Source organism: Salmo trutta, chromosome 5, assembly GCF_901001165.1.
Source record: "Salmo trutta chromosome 5, fSalTru1.1, whole genome shotgun sequence".
Classification (NCBI taxonomy): Eukaryota; Metazoa; Chordata; class Actinopteri; order Salmoniformes; family Salmonidae; genus Salmo; species Salmo trutta.
Window position 1 is genome coordinate 67,496,289 of NC_042961.1, and position 25,705 is coordinate 67,521,993.

At 41.2% G+C, this 25,705-nt stretch overlaps 1 protein-coding gene and 1 long non-coding RNA gene across 6 annotated transcripts in view; one reads left to right on the forward strand and one right to left on the reverse strand.

Moving 5' to 3' along the window:
• LOC115194901 (endonuclease domain-containing 1 protein) overlaps window positions 1-23,882 on the forward strand; it is a 238,049-nt gene extending 214,167 nt beyond the window's left edge. For 2 of the 5 annotated variants that reach the window (XM_029754808.1, XM_029754812.1), the window contains one exon: window positions 22,021-23,882. In XM_029754808.1, coding sequence (XP_029610668.1) covers window positions 22,021-22,770 — 750 coding nt within the window. In that variant the 3' untranslated portion in view covers window positions 22,771-23,882. Of the gene's footprint in view, window positions 1-21,059; window positions 21,527-22,020 lie in introns of those variants that run through there. The other 3 variants (XM_029754813.1, XR_003878551.1, XM_029754816.1) reach the window with 3 other exon arrangements.
• LOC115194920 (uncharacterized) lies at window positions 26-25,705 on the reverse strand. The gene is made up of 4 exons (XR_003878561.1): window positions 24,661-25,705; window positions 622-631; window positions 477-531; window positions 26-386 (listed from the first exon to the last, which is right to left on the reverse strand). It is a non-coding gene; the product is annotated as an uncharacterized LOC115194920 (long non-coding RNA).

The following is a 25,705-nucleotide window of genomic DNA, read 5'->3' on the forward strand; positions in this document are numbered from 1 at the left end:
CTCCTATAGTAGTGATTGGTTGGACCAGTATATTAGGAGGGATTGGTTTACCTATAATCACCTGAAACATACTGTTGGACCAGTATATTAGGAGGGATTGGTTTACCTATAATCACCTGTTGGACCAGTATATTAGGAGGGATTGGTTTACCTATAATCACCTGTTTGACCAGTATATTAGGAGGGATTGGTTTACCTATAATCACCTGTTGGACCAGTATATTAGGAGGGATTGGTTTACCTATAATCACCTGTTGGACCAGTATATTAGGAGGGATTGGTTTACCTATAATCACCTGTTGGACCAGTATATTAGGAGGGATTGGTTTACCTATAATCACCTGAAACATACTGTTGGACCAGTATATTAGGAGGGATTGGTTTACCTATAATCACCTGTTGGACCAGTATATTAGGAGGAATTGGTTAACCTATAATCACCTGTTGGACCAGTATATTAGGAGGAATTGGTTTACCTATAATCACCTGTTGGACCAGTATATTAGGAGGGATTGGTTTACCTATAATCACCTGTTGGACCAGTATATTTGGAGGGATTGGTTTACCTATAATCACCTGTTGGACCAGTATATTAGGAGGGATTGGTTTACCTATAATCACCTGAAACATACTGTTGAACCAGTATATTAGCAGGAATTGGATAGCCTACATTTGAATACTGCAGGTAGGAAGTGGATAGCCTATAGTATTATAATACTGTATACATAATCAGTTTTCAAACAGAAGGGTTACCAAGTTGTATGTGTGTATAATGTGTTATTAGAGATGTGATGTCATACTGGTGTAAGAAGACTATTAGAAAGCATGGGTAATAAACCCTCTAAGTGTCCTGCTGGAGGTGCTGATCCAGAGGGGATAATACAACTCCAGCACCCACACGTAGACCTACATAGTCGATGTAAAACGTCTTCTGAGAAATATTCAGTATATATTCCCTTACGGATCATTTGATAAGGTAAACCATTGTATGACTCTCTAAAGGGTGTCAGACGTAAGATTTTGAGCATTTTCTAACCTTTTAAAACAGCTTCCAACAAAACATTTTATCACCATGTTAATCAGAGCCTTCATCCAGAATTAAAGGAAAACCACCCAGGTAATACCTGTTGAAACAAAACCCATGTCCTGTTCCATAGGACTGATCAATGTTGAACATGATTTTCTGTAATCACCCACTCAACCGTTTAACTTGCTAGGTAGAGACTGGTTAACTGAACTGAAGGCTACAATTTACTGTACTCCAGATGGACTTGTCATTGATACCCCAACAATGAAGATCTAAACCAATTAGCGAGTAGGCAAAATGTTAACCACTCCCCAAGATGGAGTGGGAAACTGCCTCTCTCTCAGTCAATCCCAGGTCTGGGCATTTCCAGTCCTCGGGTGCCTGATTGGTGTCACACTTTTCCCCCAATACACCCCATCTAGCAAACACACCTGATTTAAACTAATTGCGTTTTTAACTGACGATCATGATTAGTTGATTATTGGAGTCAGGTGTGTTAGCTGGGACTGGGGCAAAAGTGTGACACCAATCAGATACCACGAGGACTGGAATTACACAGGCCTGGTCTATCCTGTGTCAGGTGACTCATTATGGACAGAGCACTCCAATGACAGTGGACTGATAGGCAGTGCCAGCCCAGTTATAATACTGATCCTAGAAACAAACTCTAGTCTTGAGAGCTACAGTACCTTAAAAAGGAAGTTCCCTCCAAAGTGTATCTCTCCCCTTCTGAATTGGCCAATGAATTTTATAATTTCAACGCATTACATATTAATCTCAAAATAATAGAAATTTAATGAGTGTGAAGCAGAAAGTGAAGCAGAAAGTGAATATCCAATGTAAATTTGAAATAAATATTTAGAGTAACATTGTCAGGATAGACTAAAACACAAACAATGCCTTCCAATGAGGAACAAGTAAAAGCGGGCAATGGCATCTCGGAGAAGAGGCGTTATCATGTTTGTTTTGTTTATTTAAAACCTTACAATAGGGGTAAAAGCAGGACATTGTTTGAGAGTGATCCATGTGTATTAGCAGTAGTGATTGAGAGGGTTTTTCCCACTGGAAAGAGTTGAAGGGTCCTAGTTGAAGGAAACAGATATGGAGACTAGTGAAAGTAACAAAGACAGTGATGAAGTCAAATGGAAAGATTCATGGTACTCACGGTCTATCAGCTGAGGTCAAATGGAAAGGTTCATGGTACTCACGGTCTATCAGCTGAGGTCTAATGGAAAGATTCATGGTACTCACGGTCTATCAGCTGAGGTCTATTGAGTGTTGACAGTATGTGAATGGTAATATGTTATTAGTGGCTTTCAGATAGAACTCTAATAATGAAATAATTTGAGTAATTTGAAACAGCAAACGTTTCATTACAAGGTTACTGGCTTCCAGTTGAAGCTCGCATCCGCTACAAGACCATGGTGCTTGCCTACGGAGCTGTGAGGGGAACGGCACCTCCGTACCTTCAGGCTCTGATCAGGCCCTACACCCAAACAAGGGCACTGCGTTCATCCCCCGCTGGCCTGCTGGCCCCCCTACCTCTGCGGAAGCACAGTTCCCGCTCAGCCCAGTCAAAACTGTTCGCTGCTCTGGCACCCCAATGGTGGAACAAGCTCCCTCACGACGCCAGGACAGCGGAGTCAATCACCACCTTCCGTAGACACCTGAAACCCCACCTCTTTAAGGAATACCTGCGATAGGATAAAGTAATCCTTCTAACCCCCCCCCCAAAAAAAAGATTTAGATGTACTATTGTAAAGTGGTTGTTCCACTGGATATCATAAGGTGAATGCACCAATCTGTAAGTCGCTCTGGATAAGAGCGTCTGCTAAATGACGTAAATGTAAATGTTACATGATGATCAGACGGATTGAGCTTTGGGACTGAAATTAAATTAGATGCTGCCATCTGGTGTTTGGGTTAAAGATAAGCTTGCTGTGGACCCAATGACAAGCCACCAGTGAAAGTGAGTGGTATTCACTGAACTCAGGCTGTACACAGAGGGGAAATTTGGAACAGAGGTATGAATAATTGAATAAGACACGCTTTTGACGATTACCAATTACTAATTCTTAATTCGATAGTGTGAATAGCACCCGTGACTTAAGGATGAAGGTAATATAATCTGTTTCCTGTATGTGGAACACTGTCCAGAATTGAAGTAGATCCCAGTAAATGTTTTGAGTACCAGGGCTATAAAAAAAAGGAAAAAGCTGATAAGCCAGCAGCAACTTTTTGAAAGCCTGAGTGGATTTGTTAAGTGACTAAGATACCGTAGAAGAGTATTGAAAACAGCATAAACATATGAGATGAGTAATTCCAGATATATGTAAACATTATTAAAGTGTCCAGTGATTCAAAATCTATGTCTATAGGCAGCAGCCTCTAATGTGCTAGCGATGGCTGTTTAAAACCTGTTGCATCTAGACGTTCCGCTAGCGTAACACCAACGCCAATATTCAATGGAAGAGTGTGGCGCGAAATACAAAAACCTCAAAAATGCAATAATTTCAATTTTTCAAACATACGACTATTTTACACCATTTTAAAGATAACACTCTCGTTAATCTAACCACATTGTCCGATTTCAAAAAGGCTTTACAGCGAAAGCAAAACATTAGATTATGTTAGGAGAGTACATAGACCAAAATAATCACACAGCCATTTTCCAAGCAAGCATATATGTCACAAAAACCCAAAACACAGCTAAATGAAGCACTAACCTTTGATGATCTTCATCAGATGACACTCCTAGGACATTATGTTATACAATACATGTATGTTTTGTTCAATCAAGTTCACATTTATATCCAAAAACAGCTTTTTACATTGGCGTGTGATGTTCAGAACATGCATTCCCTAGCTATTTTGACACCCGCCAAGTTCGGGGCACACTAAACTCAGAATTAGTATTAGAAATATTGTATTACCTTTGCTGATCTTTGTCAGAATGCACTCCCAGGACTGCTACTTCCACAACAAATGTTGTTTTTGTTCCAAAAAATCCATAGTTATGTCCAAATACCTCCGTTTTGTTCGTGCATTCAGGTCACTATCCAAAGGGTAACACGCGAGCCCATATCGAGACAAAAAAAAGTAAAAATGTTCCATTACCGTACTTAGAAGCATGTCAAACGCTGTTTAAAATCAATTTTTATGGTATTTTTCTCGTAAAATAGCTATTATATTCCAACCGGACAATAGTGTATTCATTCAAAGAGGAAAAGAAAAAAGCGTCGTGCACGCGAGAACGCGCATATCCAATCTCTTTGTCCCCAGGCAGACCACTGAGAAACTGAGCTACTATACTCTGCCCAGAGACAGGAGACGCCTCAATCCACTTTCTGAAGGCTTTAGAGAGCCAATGGAAGCCTTAGAAAGTTCTACGTAACCCCACAGATACTGTAGTTTCAATAGAGAATCAAAAGAAGAACTACAATTTCTCAGACAGGCCACTTCCTGCTTGGAATTTTCTCAGGTTATTGCCTGCCATATGAGTTCTGTTATACTCACAGACACCATTCAAACAGTTTTAGAAACTTCAGAGTGTTTTCTATCCAAATATACTAATACTATGCATATTCTCGTTTCTGGGCAAGAGTAGTAATCAGTTTAAATCGGGTACGTTTTTTATCCGGCTGTGAAAATACTGCCCCCTATAGCGAAGAGGTTATTAACAGTCTGATGGCCTTGAGATAGAAGCTGTTTTTAAGTCTCTCGGTCCCAGCTTGATGCACCTGTACTGACCTCGCCTTCTGGATGGTAGAGGGGTGAACAGGCAGTGGGTGGTTGATGTTTTGTTGACGTTGGGTTGGAGGTTGTTTCCCAGGCATCACACTCCCAGAGCCCTCACCTCCTCCCTGTAGGCTGTCTCGTCATCGTTGGTAATCAAGCCTACTGTTGTGTCATCTGCAAACTTGATGATTGAGTTGGAGGCGTGCTTGGCCACGCAGTCATGGGTGAACAGGGAGTACAGGAGGGGGCTGAGCACGCACAGTTGTGGGGCTCCAGTGTTGAAGATCAGCGGAGTGTAGGTGATGTTTCCTACCTTCACCACCTGGGGGGCGGTCCGTCAGGAAGTCCAGGACCCAGTTGCAGAGGGCGGGGTTCTGACGGCCCGTCAGGAAGTCCTCAAAGCGTGCAAAGAATGTGTTTATCCTGTCCGGAAGCAAGACGTCAGTCTCGGCGACGTTGCTGGTTTTCCTTTTGTAGTCCGTGATTGTCTGTAGTCCCTGCCACATACGTCTGGTGTCTGAGCCGTTGAATTGTGACTCCACTTTATCTCTATAATGACGTTTAGCTGGGTTTGATTGCCTTGCGGAGTGAATAACTACACTGTTTATACTGTGCCATATCACCAGTCACTTTGCCATGATTAAAGGTGGTGGTTCGTGCTTTCAGTTTCACCCAACCGCTCCCCGTTTCTTCAGCTGGTTGTTCAGTGCATTTCCATTCAACTGAACGCTCCACTACGTTTTAATGTACTGAAGGTTTTATTTAGTTTTAATGTACTGAACTCAGCCCTGCATTGTCTGGAATAAGTAACCAGGCTCCCTATTCCCTTTGTAGTGCAGGTATGGTCTAAAGATGTGCACTACATAGGGAATAGAAAATGTAAATGTAAATGGAATAGTGGTCAAATAGGCCCTGGTCTAAATTAGTGCACTATACAGGGAATAGGGTTCAAATAGGCCCTGGTCTAAAGTTGTGCACTATATAGGGAATAGGGTTCCATTTGGGACAAAGCAATAGATTACTGACCTGGGAGAAAACATGGAGAACCCTGTACTCACCATGTTACCAATCAATCACCAATCACTTTGCTGATTTATTTTCTATTGTACAGAGTTGTCTACTGTTGTCTGGTGCCCCCCAGTGGTTCTTTGTTGTAAGAATGAACTTATTTCCGTCCCAAATGGTACCCTATTGTAGTGCACTATAAAGGGACTAGGGGGCCATTAGGGACGTATCTAACTGGAATAAGTTGTTGCACTACGTCCTAATGATTAGCTCTGGTCCAGGGTGTGACGTGCATCTTGATGGTGCTGAACCGTCTTGATGGACATAACACCCTGGACCAGAGCTACCTAACAACACACAGCTGGATAAGTCCTGTTATCTGATATTCTGAATAATGTTGTATTTTATACGTTGTTAAACTGATATAAAAGGAGAAACCAGCCCACTGCTCTTGCTAGTATCACTGCTCTTTATTCCGCTGTCCGTATCGGCCTCAAGGCCTTCCTCAGAGCTGTGTGAGTGTTTTGTCGTTTGGACCCTTATGTAGACATTACATCGAATGGGGTTGGAGTCGAGGGGAAATAAACATGTTACCAAATATAACAATGTGCATTTCATAAGTATTCTAATAAAGTGTGTATATAAAACGTGTTAAACACTTCCAGGACCGGACCTGGACGTTCTGCCCCCCAATGTGTTTGGGTCCATTTTTTCTCAGCTAAACGTCGGAGGAACAGAACATAATAGCAGCCCAATTAATATTCCTCTGCTACAAATTAAACACCATTTAACACATCTGGTTAGTAGGCTATATAATCAGTTCAATGTCAATAACATAGACTGGTATATCTGATTACATTGATAAAATCACCAATGGCCCGGACATTCTGCCATCCTAGACGAGAGAAAAATAATGACATCTTAGACATCCTGATGAATCTAAGCATGGCACTTTCAAAAGTGACCTTTCCACCCAGACAGAGGCTCTACTGTCGCAGAAAACTGTAAGATTCAACTGCTGGCTTCTCGTCCGTTGTAAAACCCAACAACAGAAGTGCTTCCTTAAAAGCTGCCTGGGTTTAAACAAACATTTTCTCTTTCAGAAAGAGAGAAAAGCTCTTCCCAGACACGGAGGTATTTAATCAGAACCAAACACATCAAGCCCTTCCCAGACACGGAGGTATTTAATCAGAACCAAACACACCAAGCCCTTCCCAGACACGAAGGTATTTAATCAGAACCAAACACACCAAGCCCTTCCCAGACACGGAGGTATTTAATCAGAACCAAACACACCAAGCCCTTCCCAGACACGGAGGTATTTAATCAGAACCAAACACACCAAGCCCTTCCCAGACACGGAGGTATTTAATCAGAACCAAACACACCAAGCCCTTCCCAGACACGGAGGTATTTAATCAGAACCAAACACACCAAGCCCTTCCCAGACACGGAGGTATTTAATCAGTACCAAACACACCAAGCCCTTCCCAGACACGGAGGTATTTAATCAGAACCAAACACACCAAGCCCTTCCCAGACACGGAGGTATTTAATCAGAACCAAACACACCAAGCCCTTCCCAGACACGGAGGTATTTAATCAGAACCAAACACACCAAGCCCTTCCCAGACACGGAGGTATTTAATCAGAACCAAACACACCAAGCCCTTCCCAGACACGGAGGTATTTAATCAGAACCAAACACACCAAGCCCTTCCCAGACACGGAGGTATTTAATCAGAACCAGACACACCAAGACATGGTGGGTCTCGTCATAAATGCATGGTTGGCCTCGTTTCGCTGTAGCAGTGTAAAATAATCTTTCTGTCAATGACCCAGCCTTAATGAATGATGTTTATTTCCATATCGAATGTGATGGTCCAACATCAGCATGTATTTATTGTGTAGAGTGGCCTCTTTCCTCTGCTGTGGTGCTGCATTGCAGTCAGCGATGTTTTCTCTCGGTAGCTGTCCATGGTCCTGAAATCAAATCATGTGAGTTTGCTTGGACACCAGCCTGATCTCCAGCTCCTTCCACCCCTGGAAACTATCTGGGTGGTCATGCGACTTCTCATGAGAGGCTGAGGAGGAGACACTGATTCCTCCAGTCCCTGGTTCCATCCCTGACCAGCGCAGATTTACACTCTTGTGAAAAAAGTTTGCAGCAAAAACAGAAGGCTGCATCGTTTTTCTTGGAATAGACAAGCCTTGGTCTCTCCACTCTCTCCCCGTTCACCATCCTCCTATTGTAGTTGGCCACCGAAAACTGTCGTTGCCCCTCATCTCTTGGTAAATTCCCCTCCTTATCCTGATGTGGCCCAGCCTGCACTAACATATCCCGTAAAGATCCATTCATATATTTTGGCAACTCACCGGGATCTTCTATGATTTTTGTCTGGGAGTCGGATTTAGCAGCAGCACCACTGTCACCGGGGACAGGGAGCGACGAATCTGAGTCTGGGTCCAAGATAGTAGGGTCTTCTCCGGCATTGTTTGGAGGTGTAGCTGGGCCTGGTGTGACCACCTGTTCTTGTCCAGCCAGAGAGCTGTCATAATCGGTGGAAGTGTATGGCTCGGAGTCCTCCGGTTTGTCCTCTTCGCTGCTAGAATCAGCTAACGGGGGCTCGTCGTTCTCGGTGAATGACTGGCCTGTCCTTGTAGGCTTGTAATTCTCCACACCGGCTGATGGACATTGCTGCACACTGATACATTTCACCAGAGATTTTAGGTTACTGTCTTAATCACTAACGTTAACAGGTTAGGTTACTGTCTTAATCACTAACGTTAACAGGTTAGGTTACTGTCTTAATCACTAACGTTAACAGGTTAGGTTACTGTCTTCATCACTAACGTTAACAGGTTAGGTTACTGTCTTAATCACTAACGTTAACAGGTTAGGTTACTGTCTTAATCACTAACGTTAACAGGTTAGGTTACTGTCTTAATCACTAACGTTAACAGGTTAGGTTACTGTCTTAATCACTAACGTTAACAGGTTAGGTTACTGTCTTAATCACTAACGTTAACAGGTTAGGTTACTGTCTTAATCACTAACGTTAACAGGTTAGGTTACGTTACTGTCTTAATCACTAACGTTAACAAGTTAGGTTACTGTCTTAATCACTAACGTTAACAGGTTAGGTTACTGCCTTAATCTCTAATCGTCTTCCACACACACTTACAAAAAATACAATCCTTTATTTGGCAGATTAATTTATTAATGTTTCATAATTGGATAATTTTATAAACACACACATCACCATAGCTACCAAGGATAGTGGTATGAACTTCGGGAGATATAAACACACACATCACCATAGCTACCAAGGATAGTGGTATGAACTTCAGGAGATATAAACACACACATCACCATAGCTACCAAGGATAGTGGTATGAACTTCAGGAGATATAAACACACACATCACCATAGCTACCAAGGATAGTGGTATGAACTTCGGGAGATATAAACACACACATCACCATAGCTACCAAGGATAGTGGTATGAACTTCGGGAGATATAAACACACACATCACCATAGCTACCAAGGATAGTGGTATGAACTTCAGGAGATATAATCACTAACGTTAACAGGTTAGGTTACTGTCTTAATCACTAACGTTAACAGGTTAGGTTACTGTCTTAATCACTAACGTTAACAGGTTAGGTTACTGTCTTAATCACTAATCGTCTTCCTCACACACACACTTAAAAAAAATACAATCATTTATTTGGCAGATTCATTTATTAATGTTTCATAATTGGATAATCCCATAAACACACACATCACCATAGCAACCAAGGATAGTGGTATGAACTTCAGGAGATATAAACACACACATCACCATAGCTACCAAGGATAGTGGTATGAACTTCAGGAGATATAAACACACACATCACCATAGCTACCAAGGATAGTGGTATGAACTTCAGGAGATATAAACACACACATCACCATAGCTACCAAGGATAGTGGTATGAACTTCAGGAGATATAAACACACACATCACCATAGCTACCAAGGATAGTGGTATGAACTTCGGGAGATATAAACACACACATCACCATAGCTACCAAGGATAGTGGTATGAACTTCGGGAGATATAAACACACACATCACCATAGCTACCAAGGATAGTGGTATGAACTTCAGGAGATATAAACACACACATCACCATAGATACCAAGGATAGTGGTATGAACTTCGGGAGAAGGGGGAATGGGGTGGGGGGGGGGGACTGTAGCAACACTATGCACTGGTGGCTGGGGCGCAGCGGGCGGTGTAGTGACTGAACAGGGGCACCGGAGGGCGGCAGACAAGTGCTGCCATAGGCGACGGTCTAATGGGAGGGCTGGCCCTGAACACGTCTGTAAACCCACAATGAGGACATCAAGTAAGTTTTCATAAATCATTGGGTTCCGTTCAAGAAAAAACGTCAGAGTAGTCTGAAGTGGAGGCATTAATTCATGTTCACATTTCCAACATAACATGCATGGACATTTCATCATTAAGACCTTTAGGGAATAATGTCTGGAGGGTGAAAATCCCAAAACATTCTCATTAGCTCAGTGTTCTATCACCTCCCCTGTCTGATATCTTGACTTTCTCTATGTCACACAACCTAAAGGTAGAAATGTCATGTTTTAGGTCATTACAATGTACTGCGACTGGATAATCCCTGTCTTTACTCCTGATTTAACTTTTATGTTCACTAATTCTCTGAGATAACGAGAGGTTTTACCTACATAACACAGCCCACATGGACATGTAATAATGTAGATAACATGGGTGGTGGACCAGGTAATGATGTCATTTATTTGGACCTGTTTTCCTGTATGTGGGTGGCAGAAACATTCACACTTCATCATATTGTTGTACTGAGCTCAGCATCTGCATTTATAGCTACCATTCAGAAGAGGGCGTAAAGAGCCTGGCTCGTTTTCTTTTGTGGCTGGAAGTTTGGCATGGACCAATTTGTCACGTAAATTGCAACCTCTCCTATAGACAATACGGGGTGGGTTCTTACATGTCCACGACCTCTCCTATAGACAATACGGGGTGGGTTCTTACATGTCCATGACCTCTCCTATATACAATACGGGGAACGTTCTTACATGTCCATGACCTCTCCTATATACAATACGGGGTGGGTTGTTATAGTCAGCTAGCAGAGCTGGGTCCGATGATAAAACTTGACAATGGTTCTAAGGAGTTATCTCATCCATGAAGAACTTCTCACAATCTACAACGTCGCTGAACTTCACCACTCGGTCTGTGTGTCTGTCTGTCTGTCACTCTGTCTGTGTATCTGTCTGTCTGTCATTCTGTCTGTGTATCTGTCTGTCTGTCATTCTGTCTGTGTATCTGTCTGTCTGTCTGTCATTCTGTCTGTCTGTCATTCTGTCTGTGTATCTGTCTGTCTGTCATTCTGTCTGTGTATCTGTCTGTCTGTCATTCTGTCTGTGTATCTGTCTGTCTGTCATTCTGTCTGTGTATCTGTCTGTCTGTCATTCTGTCTGTGTATCTGTCTGTCTGTCTAGATTTAGGTTCCCAAGGAAGGTTCTCCTGATAGCGCTCAAACCCGTCTGGATCTTGACACTCTGAACGTAGGTTTTGCATCATATCTCTGAGCGTCAGGTCAGTCTGTCTCTCTTACCTCAGCGTCAGGTCAGTCTGTCTCTCTTACCTCAGCGTCAGGTCAGTATGTCTCTCTTACCTCAGCGTCAGGTCAGTCTGTCTTTCTTACCTCAGCATCAGGTGTGTCTTTAGTTGCCTTCCACTGAATGCAGGGAAACATTTTGAATTATTTTTCACAGCAGCTCAACCAGTGACATTTTGATGAGAAATAATAGTATTTATTGTTTGTGGACTTGGACAAAGAGGAACATTTCTTGGTTCAATTGTAGCTGAAAGTGGGATGTAAATTCTCACAATCTGTTTTTAGTCTGCTGGTTTAGCGTAACTGAACGCAAAAATTCTAATTATCAATGATATGGATAATAGATCTAAAACACAGATGATGGAGTCTAATTGGACATATATCAATCAATCAATCAATCAATCAATCAATCAAAAGTATCAAATATATGTATCAATCAATCAATCTATCAATTGAAACCTGTCCTGTTCACAGAGCTCATGGAGTGGAGGTTTGAAAACTGGGAACAAGCCTGCCACCTGCTGGTGAGATGATTCTTGACCAGCTCCAGGTATGTTTAGAGACATGGTAGATTCTTGACCAGCTCCAGGTATGTTTTGAGACATGGTAGCTTCTTGACCAGCTCCAGGTATGTTTAGAGACATGGTAGCTTCTTGACCAGCTCCAGGTATGTTTAGAGACATGGTAGATTCTTGACCAGCTCCAGGTATGTTTTGAGACATGGTAGCTTCTTGACCAGCTCCAGGTATGTTTAGAGACATGGTAGCTTCTTGACCAGCTCCAGGTATGTTTTGAGACATGGTAGCTTCTTGACCAGCTCCAGGTATGTTTAGAGACATGGTAGCTTCTTGACCAGCTCCAGGTATGTTTAGAGACATGGTAGCTTCTTGACCAGCTCCAGGTATGTTTAGAGACATGGTAGCTTCTTGACCAGCTCCAGGTATGTTTAGAGACATGTAGCTTCTTGACCAGCTCCAGGTATGTTTTGAGACATGGTAGCTTCTTGACCAGCTCCAGGTATGTTTAGAGACATGGTAGCTTCTTGACCAGCTCCAGGTAATTTTAGAGACATGGTAGCTTCTTGACCAGCTCCAGGTATGTTTAGAGACATGGTAGCTTCTTGACCAGCTCCAGGTATGTTTAGAGACATGGTAGCTTCTTGACCAGCTCCAGGTATGTTTAGAGACATGGTAGCTTCTTGACCAGCTCCAGGTATGTTTAGAGACATGGTAGCTTCTTGACCAGCTCCAGGTATGTTTAGAGACATGTAGCTTCTTGACCAGCTCCAGGTATGTTTTGAGACATGGTAGCTTCTTGACCAGCTCCAGGTATGTTTAGAGACATGGTAGCTTATTGACCAGCTCCAGGTATGTTTTGAGACATGTAGCTTCTTGACCAGCTCCAGGTATATTTAGAGACATGATAGCTTCTTGACCAGCTCTAGGTATGTTTAGAGACATGGTAGCTTCTTGACCAGCTCCAGGTATGTTTAGAGACATGGTAGCTTCTTGACCAGCTCCAGGTATGTTTAGAGACATGGTAGCTTCTTGACCAGCTCCAGGTATGTTTTGAGACATGTAGCTTCTTGACCAGCTCCAGGTATATTTAGAGACATGATAGCTTCTTGACCAGCTCTAGGTATGTTTAGAGACATGGTAGCTTCTTGACCAGCTCCAGGTATGTTTAGAGACATGGTAGCTTCTTGACCAGCTCCAGGTATGTTTAGAGACATGGTAGCTTCTTGACCAGCTCCAGGTAATTTTAGAGACATGGTAGCTTCTTGACCAGCTCCAGGTATGTTTAGAGACATGGTAGCTTCTTGACCAGCTCCAGGTATGTTTAGAGACATGGTAGCTTCTTGACCAGCTCCAGGTATGTTTAGAGACATGGTAGCTTCTTGACCAGCTCCAGGTATGTTTTGAGACATGGTAGATTCTTGACCAGCTCCAGGTATGTTTAGAGACATGGTAGCTAGCTGGTTTGCTGGACCATAACTGGTTGGACACATAGTTATGTCAAAGTTTGAATTAATAACTGACAACTAAAATAGTGCTTTCAATCACTTATGTTTTTAGCTCAAATAACTTGGTCTAATGTTGAATTGGAACATTTTGGAGACACTTGGATACATTTAAACACTATGAGAACAAAACACCAGACTCTCACAGGCTTCATTCATTATAGATGTTTATTCCTTCAGATGGGAAGAAGATGGATACATACAGTGATATAATTACATTCAGAACATATAATAGTATCTCTTTTTATATTTGATAGAGTATAGACTATAGATATATATAGACATAGAAGAGAAAAGTATTACCATTGAAATTGTACATATCTTGACATGTAACCATTATAACCATTATAACCCTCACTACCATTATAACCCTCATTACCATTATAACCCTCACTACCATTATAACCCTCATTACCATTATAACCCTCACTACCATTATAACCCTCATTACCATTATAACCCTCACTACCATCATAACCCTCATTACCATTATAACCCTCACTACCATTACAACCCTCATTACCATTACAACCCTCACTACCATTATAACCCTCATTACCATTACAACCCTCACTACCATTATAACCCTAATTACCATTATAACCCTCATTACCATTATAACCCTCATTACCATTATAACCCTCATTACCATTATAACCCTCACTACCATTATAACCCTCATTACCATTATAACCCTCATTACCATTATAACCCTCATTACCATTATAACCCTCACTACCATTATAACCCTAATTACCATTATAACCCTCACTACCATTACAACCCTCATTACCATTATAACCCTCACTACCATTATAACCCTCATTACCATTATAACCCTCACTACCATTACAACCCTCACTACCATTACCACCCTCACTACCATTATAACCCTCACTACCATTATAACCCTAATTACCATTATAACCCTCATTACCATTATAACCCTAATTACCATTATAACCCTCACTACCATTACCACCCTCATTACCATTATAACCCTCATTACCATTATAACCCTCACTACCATTATAACCCTAATTACCATTACAACCCTCACTACCATTATAACCCTCATTACCATTATAACCCTCACTACCATTATAACCCTCATTACCATTATAACCCTCACTACCATTATAACCCTCACTACCATTATAACCCTAATTACCATTATAACCCTCATTACCATTATAACCCTCATTACCATTATAACCCTCACTACCATTATAACCCTCATTACCATTATAACCCTCACTACCATTATAACCCTCACTACCATTATAACCCTAATTACCATTACCACCCTCATTACCATTATAACCCTCATTACCATTATAACCCTCATTACCATTATAACCCTCACTACCAATTTAACCCTGATATTCATGACTCTAACAGTAATGATAGTTTGTTGATATGCTGTGATCATCTGTACCCAGATCATCCAAAGAACCTTCCAGATCTATTTCTCATGGAATTGTAAAGATTCCTCACTACGGAAGAAATTCTCCCATCTGGGTCAGGGGGAAGTGGTAGGTTCAGGTTATCTTGGACAATCTTCTGGGTCAGGGGGAAGTGGTAGGTTCAGGTTATCTTGGACAATTTGTTGGGAACACCTTGACAAGACCACCTTTGTGATGTTTGTTCAACATGTCTTCGAGTTTTCCCAAGGTTACTGGATTCACTGTATTTTTCTTTACCTTCTTGTTCTCCCCCAGTGTGCTTCAGCCATCCACTGTTTCTTGTTCGTCTGTTTCAAACAGCAGTAGGCTGTCCACAGGAGACGTGGGATGTTCACTCGGTTGTTCAGTTTGTTGTCGATGATGTTGGGAACCGCTCCAGTCACCAAATAGGCCTTGATACCGTTCTTATCTAGACACTGCTTCTCCAGATCATTTTTAACCTTATTCTCCATTTTTGGGTAACAATGTAAGAAATAACACATAAATAAAAGAAATACTGCATAGTTTCCTAGGAACGAGAACGAGGCGGCCATCTCTGTCGGCGCCGGGAGTAGTATGGTATTCTCTAAGAAATGCGTCTGTCTCCACATAGACCTTGGGTTTACCAGTATTATCTAGACACTGCTCCAGTCACCACATAGACCTTGGGTTTACCAGTATTATCTAGACACTGCTCCAGTCACCACATAGACCTTGGGTTTACCAGTATTATCTAGACACTGCTCCAGTCACCACATAGACCTTGGGTTTACCAGTATTATCTAGACACTGCTCCAGTCACCACATAGACCTTGGGTTTACCAGTATTATCTAGACACTGCTCCAGTCACCATAGACCTTGGGTTTACCAGTATTATCTAGACACTGCTCCAGTCACCACATAGACCTTGGCTTTACCAGTATTATCTAGGCACTGCTCCAGGAGAATCTTTCTAACTTTACACTCCATCTTTGCCCAGCTACCTTCATTAAATGTCTTTACTTGAGGAACAGCGTTTGTCAGGGTAAAGGTGGAGTCCTGATTAACAGGTTGGTGAGCAAAAGCTTTTGGAAACATGTGACCTTTGTTCACCTTCTTGATTTCACCATCTATATCATAATCCTGATTGACAGCCTGGTGTGTATAATTGACTCCTTGTTTCTCCAGACTCATAACTGGTTCTAGTCCTCCGTCCAGCTTCATTCAATGCAGTTATACTGTATACAGGTCTTATATAACTCTACTGGCACTGTGCTGAACTGCATTGTCACGGCTGTCTGAAGAATGGGACCAAGGCGCAGCGGGTATATCGTTCCACATTTTATTATAACAGTGAAACTATGCAAGACATATATATAAACTAAATAAACAAAACAAACCGTGACGAAGAGGTGCAACATACACTAACTCAAAACAAAATAATCTCCCACAAAACCTAGTGGGAAAAACAACAACTTAAATATGATCCCCAATTAGAGACAATGATGACCAGCTGCCTCTAATTGGAGATCATCCCAAAAAAACAACAACATAGAAATACAGAAACTAGAAACCCCACATAGAAATACAAAACGAGACAAAACCCCCAACATAGAAAAAAGAAACTAGAACCAACATAGACATAAATAAACTAGACAAAAACCCCTGTCACACCCTGACCTACTCTACCATAGAAAATAAATTATATATATGGTCAGGACGTGACATGCATATTAGACCTTATATATACAGTACCAGTCAATAGTTTGGACACACCTACTCTTTCAAAGGTTTTTCTTTATTTTTACTATGTTCTACATTGTAGAATAATAGTGAAGACATCAAAACTATGAAATAGCACATATGGAATCATGTAGTAACCCAAAAAGTGTTAAACAAATCAAAATATATTTTATATTTGAGATTTTTCAAAGTAGCCACCCTTTGACTTGATGACAGCTTTGCACACTCTAGGCATTCTGATTTGGAGTTGTCCCCTCCATGAAGAACTTCTCACAGCCTGTAACATCACTGAACTTCTCCACTACATGAGAGAGAGCAGGAGGAAAGAGAGAGAGAAGGAAGAGAGTAGAGAGATGATTCAATACCCCCATCATCACCTGAAGACTGAACACCACAGAGACAAAGATGAAGTTACAGAGACCAGTTGGTAGACTGGAGACTGTTGAGCTGAGTCAGGACAGACTGCTTTAAATAGTTATTACAGAGACCAGTTGGTAGACTGGAGACTGCTGAGCTGAGTCAGGACAGACTGCTTTAAATAGTTATTACAGAGACCAGTTGGTAGACTGGAGACTGCTGAGCTGAGTCAGGACAGACTGCTTTAAATAGGTTTTCAGAGACTCCTCCTTCAGGTGTCAAAACAGATAGGGTTGATTTGCATAAACTCCTCTGTATGTTTCCATGGAAACTGCTGTAACTAATATAATGTGACTCACCTCCTGTAGGTCTTTCCATATAAACTGCTGTAACTTCAGGCCTATTCCATGGGACTGATGTAACTGTAGGTCTTTCCATATAAACTGCTGTAACTTCAGGCCTATTCCATGGAACTGATGTAACTGTAGGTCTTTCCATATAAACTGCTGTAACTTCAGGCCTATTCCATGGAACTGATGTAACTGTAGGTCTTTCCATATAAACTGCTGTAACTTCAGGCCTATTCCATGGAACTGCTGTAACTATATGTGACTCACCTCCTGTAGGCCTATTCCATGGGACTGTATGGTGATCAGACCTCTGGGCATTTTCACAAGAACCACCACAGACATTTTAATTTATTTCATTTGAATGAAAACATTTGCCCTAAATCTGCCATTGAGAATGTCATGTCTTGACTTTTCCTAGATAAGTGTTTTAAAGAAATGGGGAGACTTGGGTATTTGTTTTTGGACCGAAACTGTAGAGATCAGTCAGGAATTGAACTTCTAATATCTAATTCATCCATTAAATGACCGGGTATGATGGTGCATTGATCAGCTGTACAGTTTCAAGCTGTTATTTTTGCGTTTTTTCCCAAATTCAACCTTTAACACGTTGACTTTGTTTGAACATGATTTCATAAACTAAATCTTGGAAGGACAAATGATTTTGAATGTTTTTAACCCCCTTCCCTTCCTTCTCCTGACGGTTGTCTGGCCAGCTGATTATCAGATTACCCAGATTACCCCTATTACTAGCCTGTTCAACCTCTCTTTCTAAGTATATATCTAGATATCTATCTATATCTAGCCAACTGATGATCAAATTCCCCAGATGAACCTTGACTTGTTAGTTTAATGCAGAATGAATAAACCCTCTCTGTTCTCCTAGATGCTGAACCCAGATGTAGGGACTGTGTACACTGAGAGTTTTTCTTCCTGTCTCATGATCTATCAATGCCTCAGGACGTCACTGAGTAAACATTATCTTACTGAATGAGGAACTATTCTCCCATGTTATCTGGGGGAGAAGGTGTGTCTGAAGTAAACAGAGCACCCGGACTGCAAGCAGTCAACTTCCTTTTCAGTTTATTTATTACATTGACCAGATCAACCTGTAATTGTTTGTTTAAATGAGTCCTGTCTTGCATAATTATCTGACTTGCAAGCTGTCATTTGCCGACTTAGTGGCCTTGTGGGTAGAGTGTCCACCCTGATAGGGGTTTGTTCCCTGGTTGAGTCATACCAAAGACTCTAAAAAATGGGACCAGATGTGTCTCTGCTTGGCACTCAGCATTAAGGAGATGATGGGGTACAAGGCCTTCTAACAGACCAGCTTCCTGTCCAGTACTTGTACATCAAGCTGCTTCATGCTACAGAAACAAGAGATAGGCTCTTGCCCTTTGGGCCGTTCTGGTTTCAGACAAGACTTACTTAAGCAGTCAGTTGACAATTGAAATGACATTTCACTAATTTTCTTTCCAAAGAAACAGGTAAAAGTTGATCTTGTGAATTTGATGAAGAACTGAAATAAATTAAGCAAAATGGTCAATTGACTTTTGAGGATTGCCTTTTGGAGAAAAAAAAACAGACAATGAAACAATTCAAGCTTACACAGTGTTGAAAATGTTGTGAAATGTTGTATGTACTTTCCATGTAATAGCAGCACCAAGGAGGGTTACGGATGAAGAGTTCACATTCATTAATATTCCACAAAGTTTAACGCCTCTGACACAAACACTCAAAGAGAGAGAGTCTCTGAAAATTAATGGTCAAGACTGGACAAGGAGGGTTGGATAAACTCCTCTGTATGAAGATGAGTCCTGTCTGGTATAATTAGTGGTCAGACTGGACAAGGAGGGTTGGATAAACTCCTCTGTATGAAGATGAGTCCTGTCTGGTATAATTAGTGGTCAGACTGGACAAGGAGGGTTGGATCAACTCCTCTGTATGAAGATGAGTCCTGTCTGGTATAATTAGTGGTCAGACTGGACAAGGAGGGTTGGATAAACTCCTCTGTATGAAGATGAGTCCTGTCTGGTATAATTAGTGGTCAGACTGGACAAGGAGGGTTGGATAAACTCCTCTGTATGTGGAACAGGTGGAACTATTTAGAATGTGTAACAATCAAACCTCCCTATTGGCTGTGTTCCACATTCTAAAGTAGAACCATCATTTTACTTGCTGAAATATTGTCCAGAAATGACCTCATTGGACAGAAAGGAGAACTCCTCCCCACACGCATGTTGAACAAATATAATGTTTCCCTGAAACAAAGGATTCCTGTAGTTTCATGAAGTAAGAAACTGATTCATAGTATATCATACATCATACAAGCCAACATTCAAGGCAACACTTTATGTAAACAATTAGCAAATAAACGTCCACACCTTTCAATCACAACTACAAAGGTACATTTATATGAAGTATAATTGTGTGACCTGCTTCAGCTGGTAATTTAAGAAGTTAAATGTTTTACTTAAGTGAACATACTTAGTGTGTAATGGTAGCTGAGATATGTACGTTATTTACATACAAATATGATTAATCTAACTTAATTAATATTTTCATAATTAACTAAAGCCTAAAAGTGTTAGTTTGTTCCCCAGTCTCCTCTACTCTGACTGAGAAAAGGCCTCCTCAACTGAAGAATCTACAGCTGCTGAGTCTGAGGTGTTAATCAGTCCAGTGCTGCTCTGACCACAGTGTTGTTAGGAACCACATTTTCTAATGCTACATACACAGCCTTGTGTCAACTCTTACTGTGAACTACTTCAGTTACTGGAAATAAACTCAGCAGTGGTCAGACCACAATACATCAACATAAACAACACCAATAAATGAATCCCATTATACGCCATCTTCTAGATTCCAGGAAGTGAGTTAGAGTCCAAGCCAGAGGAAGTTGGATGATACCGTAGCTTCATGACATGCAAGTCAGAGGCAGGGATATTACCAGTGATGAGGTCCAATGTGTGTCCACAGTTGTGGCTGGGAACATGTAAGTGTTGCCCAAGGTTTAGACAATAAGCACTTGATGGTTTTTTGCAACTGCACTTGAAGAAACGTTCAAAGTTCTTGAAATGTTCCGCAAAGACTGACCTTCATGTCTTAAAGTAATGATGAACTGTCGTTTCTCTTTGCTTATTTCAGCTGTTCTTGCTATAATAAGGACTTGTTGTACACATCTTCCTTCATTTCATTCAGTTGTACACATATCTGTAATGTATGTTAATTCTTTGAGACATCATACTAAATATGTGGAGTGGCTGAGTCAGAGACGCTAAGCCTTGTGGGATATTAATGAATGTGAACTCAGCAGCCGTAATTCCAGAACAGTCCCTCTGTTGTAATAGTGTGATGTGTATCTTCTGACAGACTCTATGCTGAGTAAAGTCATGTTTTATCCTAAAACGTTTTTCTACCAGAACCAAAGTGTGGATGCAGTCACTATTTAGAGCAGTCTAATCTCATTAACCCAGAACTATAATATTGTGTGATTCAGTTCTGGGTCCATACGTGTTAGAAACTACAGGAGGTGAGTCACATGTTATTAGTTACAGTAGTTTCCATGGAAACATACAGAGGAGTTTATGCAAATCAACCCTATCTGTCTTGACATCTGAAGGAGGAGTCTCTGAAATAACTATTTAAATCAGTCTGTCCTGACTCAGCTCAACAGTCTCCAGTCTACCAACTGGTCTCTGTAATAACTATTTAAAGCAGTCTGTCCTGACTCAGCTCAACAGTCTCCAGTCTACCAACTGGTCTCTGTAATAACTATTTAAAGCAGTCTGTCCTGACTCAGCTCAACAGTCTCCAGTCTACCAACTGGTCTCTGTAACTTCATCTTTGTCTCTGTGGTGTACAGTCTTCAGGTGATGATGGGGGTATTGAATCATCTCTCTACTCTCCTCCTCCTCTCTCTCCTTCCTCCTGCTCTCTCTCATGTAGTGGTGAAGTTCAGTGATGTTCCAGACTGTGAGAAGTTCTTCCTGGATGGGACAACTCCAAATCTCCCAGGTATTTTGGTTGATGGGACAGTCCAGGACCAGAACCGCTACAAGCCGATTTGCCAGTTGTTTAAATACATCTACAGGTTTGCAACTCTCTACGACACGACCAACAGGATCCCTGTGTTCTCAGCCTACACCTTCACTGGTTATACAAAGGGTAGACCAGATGAACCCTGGATGATAGAGCCCCAGGTAGGACTAATGTTTTGTCATATAACATAACATGTGTATTTGTTTACTGGTATATATCACAGACAGTTATGTTACCAAGTCAGTCCTGGATGATAGAGCCCCAGGTAGTTCTAATCTCTATTCATTCAACATGTGTATTTGTTTACTGCTATAGACATACAGTATCTTTGAGACACGAATGTGTTGCAACCACTTTCAGCTTAAGTCGGGATTGTTAAATTGTTACTATTATGACGAGTTAATGTCTGAACTAGTTAAAGAGTTGTAATGTCTAAACTAGTTAAAGAGTTGTAATGTCTAAACTAGTTAAAGAGTTGTAATGTCTAAACTAGTTGTTGAGTTGTAATGTCTAAACTAGTTGTTGAGTTGTAATGTCTAAACTAGTTGTTGAGTTGTAATGTCTAAACTAGTTAAAGAGTTGTAATGTCTAAACTAGTTAAAGTTTTAATGACTAAACTAGTTAGAGTTTTAATGTCTGACTGATGTTTCTGCAGCTTGAAAATATAGATATAAAAGAGATGAAAACCCAAGGTGACAAGAAGGTGAAGGAGCTTAATAATAATAAAGCTGTCACACACCAGGCTGTGGACACAGACTACGAACTAAACAAGATGAAATTGGACAGAGGTCACCTGTTCCCATGTTCACACGCACCTGATGATGATGCCAAGAGGTCCACTTTCACCCTGACAAACGCCGTTCCCCAGTACGAAAAGTTCAACCGAGGCAGCTGGAAGACAATGGAGTGCAGAGTCAGAAAATTTCTTGAGCTGAACTGTAAGGACAACAACGACCAGATAAAAGCCTATGTGGTGACTGGAGCAGTTCCCAGCCACAGCAACACACTGAACAAACGAGTGAACATCCCAGATCACCTGTGGACAGCCTACTGCTGTTACAACAACAACCTGAAACAGTGGGTGGCCGGAGCACACTGGGGTGAGAACGTACAGGACACCAAGGGGAAAACATTGAATCCGGAAACCTTGGGAGCACTCGAAGGCGAGTTGAACAAGATCTACAATGTCGGAGTCAAGGTGTTTCACGATAAATGTCCAAGAACTGTTGTTCTGAGTGTATTAGAGGATGAGACAGGGAGGAACTTAGAGAGTGTAGAAGAGGTTGGGAAAAAGAGGGTCAGGGAAAGGAGCAGAGAAAGGAGCATAAAGATGGCGAGAAGAACAGGGGAGTTAAAGGAATGTGATGAGGAGGATGGATGTGACTGTGACTGTGATGAAAAGTGATGAGTTTTGTCCAGTGGTAATTCCCACAACTATTGAGTTCACATCCCCTACGTTACAAGGGCTATAAGAGTTAAGTAATAAGGGTTATTATCCAGGGTTATAAGGGTTATTATCCAGGGTTATAAGGGTTAAATAATAAGGGTTATTATCCAGGGTTATAAGGTTTATAATGGTTATAAGGGTTAAGTAATAAGGGTTATTATCCAGGGTTATAAGGGTTAAATAATAAGGGTTATTATCCAGGGTTATAAGGGTTAAATAAGTGTTATAAGCCAGGGTTATAATGGTTATAATTAAACAAGTTTAAGGGTTATAAAGGGTAAAGACAAGCTCTGTTACTTTGGCGACTAAGAAAGTATATTTTTAAACCTCCCACTTTGGGCTGGATGTATCAATGTGTCGTTCATACATGTAGAATCTATCAGCAGAATTACTGTTTCCCTACATTTCACCCCCCTAGCAATTTGAGTCTTAGCCAATGAGCATCAGCCCCTCACATTTTAGTGGAAACTAGTGTGGTGGCAGAATTAGTGTTGAATTGTTGTAACTTCTCAATGGACATGTTCTGTGTTGGACTGTGATGTCATGCCTTCCATAGAGTCCTGGTATGTCTGTACCTAAACACAAGGCCATTGTGTTCTGGAACTGTTGCTGGTATAAATAACTGTTGCCGGTATAAATAACTGCTGCTGGTATAAATAACTGTTTCCGGTATAAATAACTGTTGCCGGTATAAATAACTGTTGCCGGTATAAATAACTGTTGCCGGTATAAATAACTGTTGCCGGTATAAATAACTGTTGCCGGTATAAATAATTGTTGCCGGTATAAATAGCTGTTGCTGGTATAAATAGCTGTTGCCGGTATAAATAACTGTTGCCGGTATAAATAACTGTTGCCGGTATAAATAACTGTTGCTGGTATAAATAACTGTTGCCGGTATAAATAACTGTTGCTGGTATAAATAACTGTTGTGTAACAATCTGATTGTGTTATCACCTCTCACTATATAAGGGACATGGATCCATTTACTCAGGGAGTTCTTCCCTGTGAAATCAGAATAATCTCCCCTGCAGCTGCTTGATTAAAGATGCTTCTATACAATTAAAAAATCTCTGCCTTCATTTTTGGATCTAATTTTCCACAACATTTGGTGCCGTGACCCAGATGGACTCAGACATCACTCTGGCCACAACTTAAAGAAAGTAAGAGACCTTATTAAAAACATCTCTGTGAAGGACTGTCTGTTGTCCAGTCGAGCCTTAATGGTGAGAGATCTCTGTGAAGGACTGTCTGTTGTCCAGCCGAGCCTTAATGGTGAGAGATCTCTGTGAAGGACTGTCTGTTGTCCAGCTGAGCCTTAATGGTGAGAGATCTCTGTGAAGGACTGTCTGTTGTCCAGCCGAGCCTTAATGGTGAGAGATCTCTGTGAAGGACTGTTTGTTGTCCAGCCGAGCCTTAATGGTGAGAGATCTCTGTGAAGGACTGTCTGTTGTCCAGCCGAGCCTTAACGGTGAGAGATCTCTGTGAAGGACTGTCTGTTACCCAGTCGAGCCTTAATGGTGAGAGATCTCTGTGAAGGACTGTCTGTTGTCCAGTCGAGCTTTAATGGTGAGAGATCTCTGTGAAGGACTGTCTGTTACCCAGTCGAGCCTTAATGGTGAGAGATCTCTGTGAAGGACTGTCTGTTACCCAGTCGAGCCTTAATGGTGAGAGATCTCTTGTCCTCATCAGCCACAGAATGTTGGTGTTCAATTTGGCAGAACTATTTATTCCCTATAATAATGAATCTAACCGGTTAACATTGATCAATGGGAGCACAGTAGTGTCTCCTATAGTAGGGATTGGTTGGACCAGTATATTAGGAGGGATTGGTTTACCTATAATCACCTGTTGGACCAGTATATTAGGAGGAATTGGTTAACCTATAATCACCTGTTGGACCAGTATATTAGGAGGAATTGGTTTACCTATAATCACCTGTTGGACCAGTATATTAGGAGGGATTGGTTTACCTATAATCACCTGTTGGACCAGTATATTTGGAGGGATTGGTTTACCTATAATCACCTGTTGGACCAGTATATTAGGAGGGATTGGTTTACCTATAATCACCTGAAACATACTGTTGCACCAGTATATTAGCAGGAATTGGATAGCCTACATTTGAATACTGCAGGTAGGAAGTGGATAGCCTATAGTATTATAATACTGTATACATAATCAGTTTTCAAACAGAAGGGTTACCAAGTTGTATGTGTGTATAATGTGTTATTAGAGATGTGATGTCATACTGGTGTAAGAAGACTATTAGAAAGCATGGGTAATAAACCCTCTAAGTGTCCTGCTGGAGGTGCTGATCCAGAGGGGATAATACAACTCCAGCACCCACACGTAGACCTACATAGTTGATGTAAAAAGTCTTCTGAGAAATATTCAGTATATATTCCGTTACGGATCATTTGATAAGGTAAACCACTGTATGACTCTCTAAAGGGTGTCAGACGAAAGATTTGGAGCATTTTCTAATCTTTTAAAACAGCTTCCAACAAAACATTTTATCACCATGTTAATCAGAGCCTTCATCCAGAATTAAAGGAAAACCACCCAGGTAATACCTGTTGAAACAAAACCCATGTCCTGTTCCATAGGACTGATCAATGTTGAACATGATTTTCTGTAATCACCCACTCAACCGTTTAACTTGCTAGGTAGAGACTGGTTAACTGAACTGAAGGCTACAATTTACTGTACTCCAGATGGACTTTTCATTGATACCCCAACAATGAAGATCTAAACCAATTAGCGAGTAGGCAAAATGTAACCACTCCCCAAGATGGAGTGGGAAACTGTCTCTCTCTCAGTCAATCCCAGGCCTGGGCATTTCCAGTCCTCGGGTGCCTGATTGGTGTCACACTTTTCCCCCAATCCACCC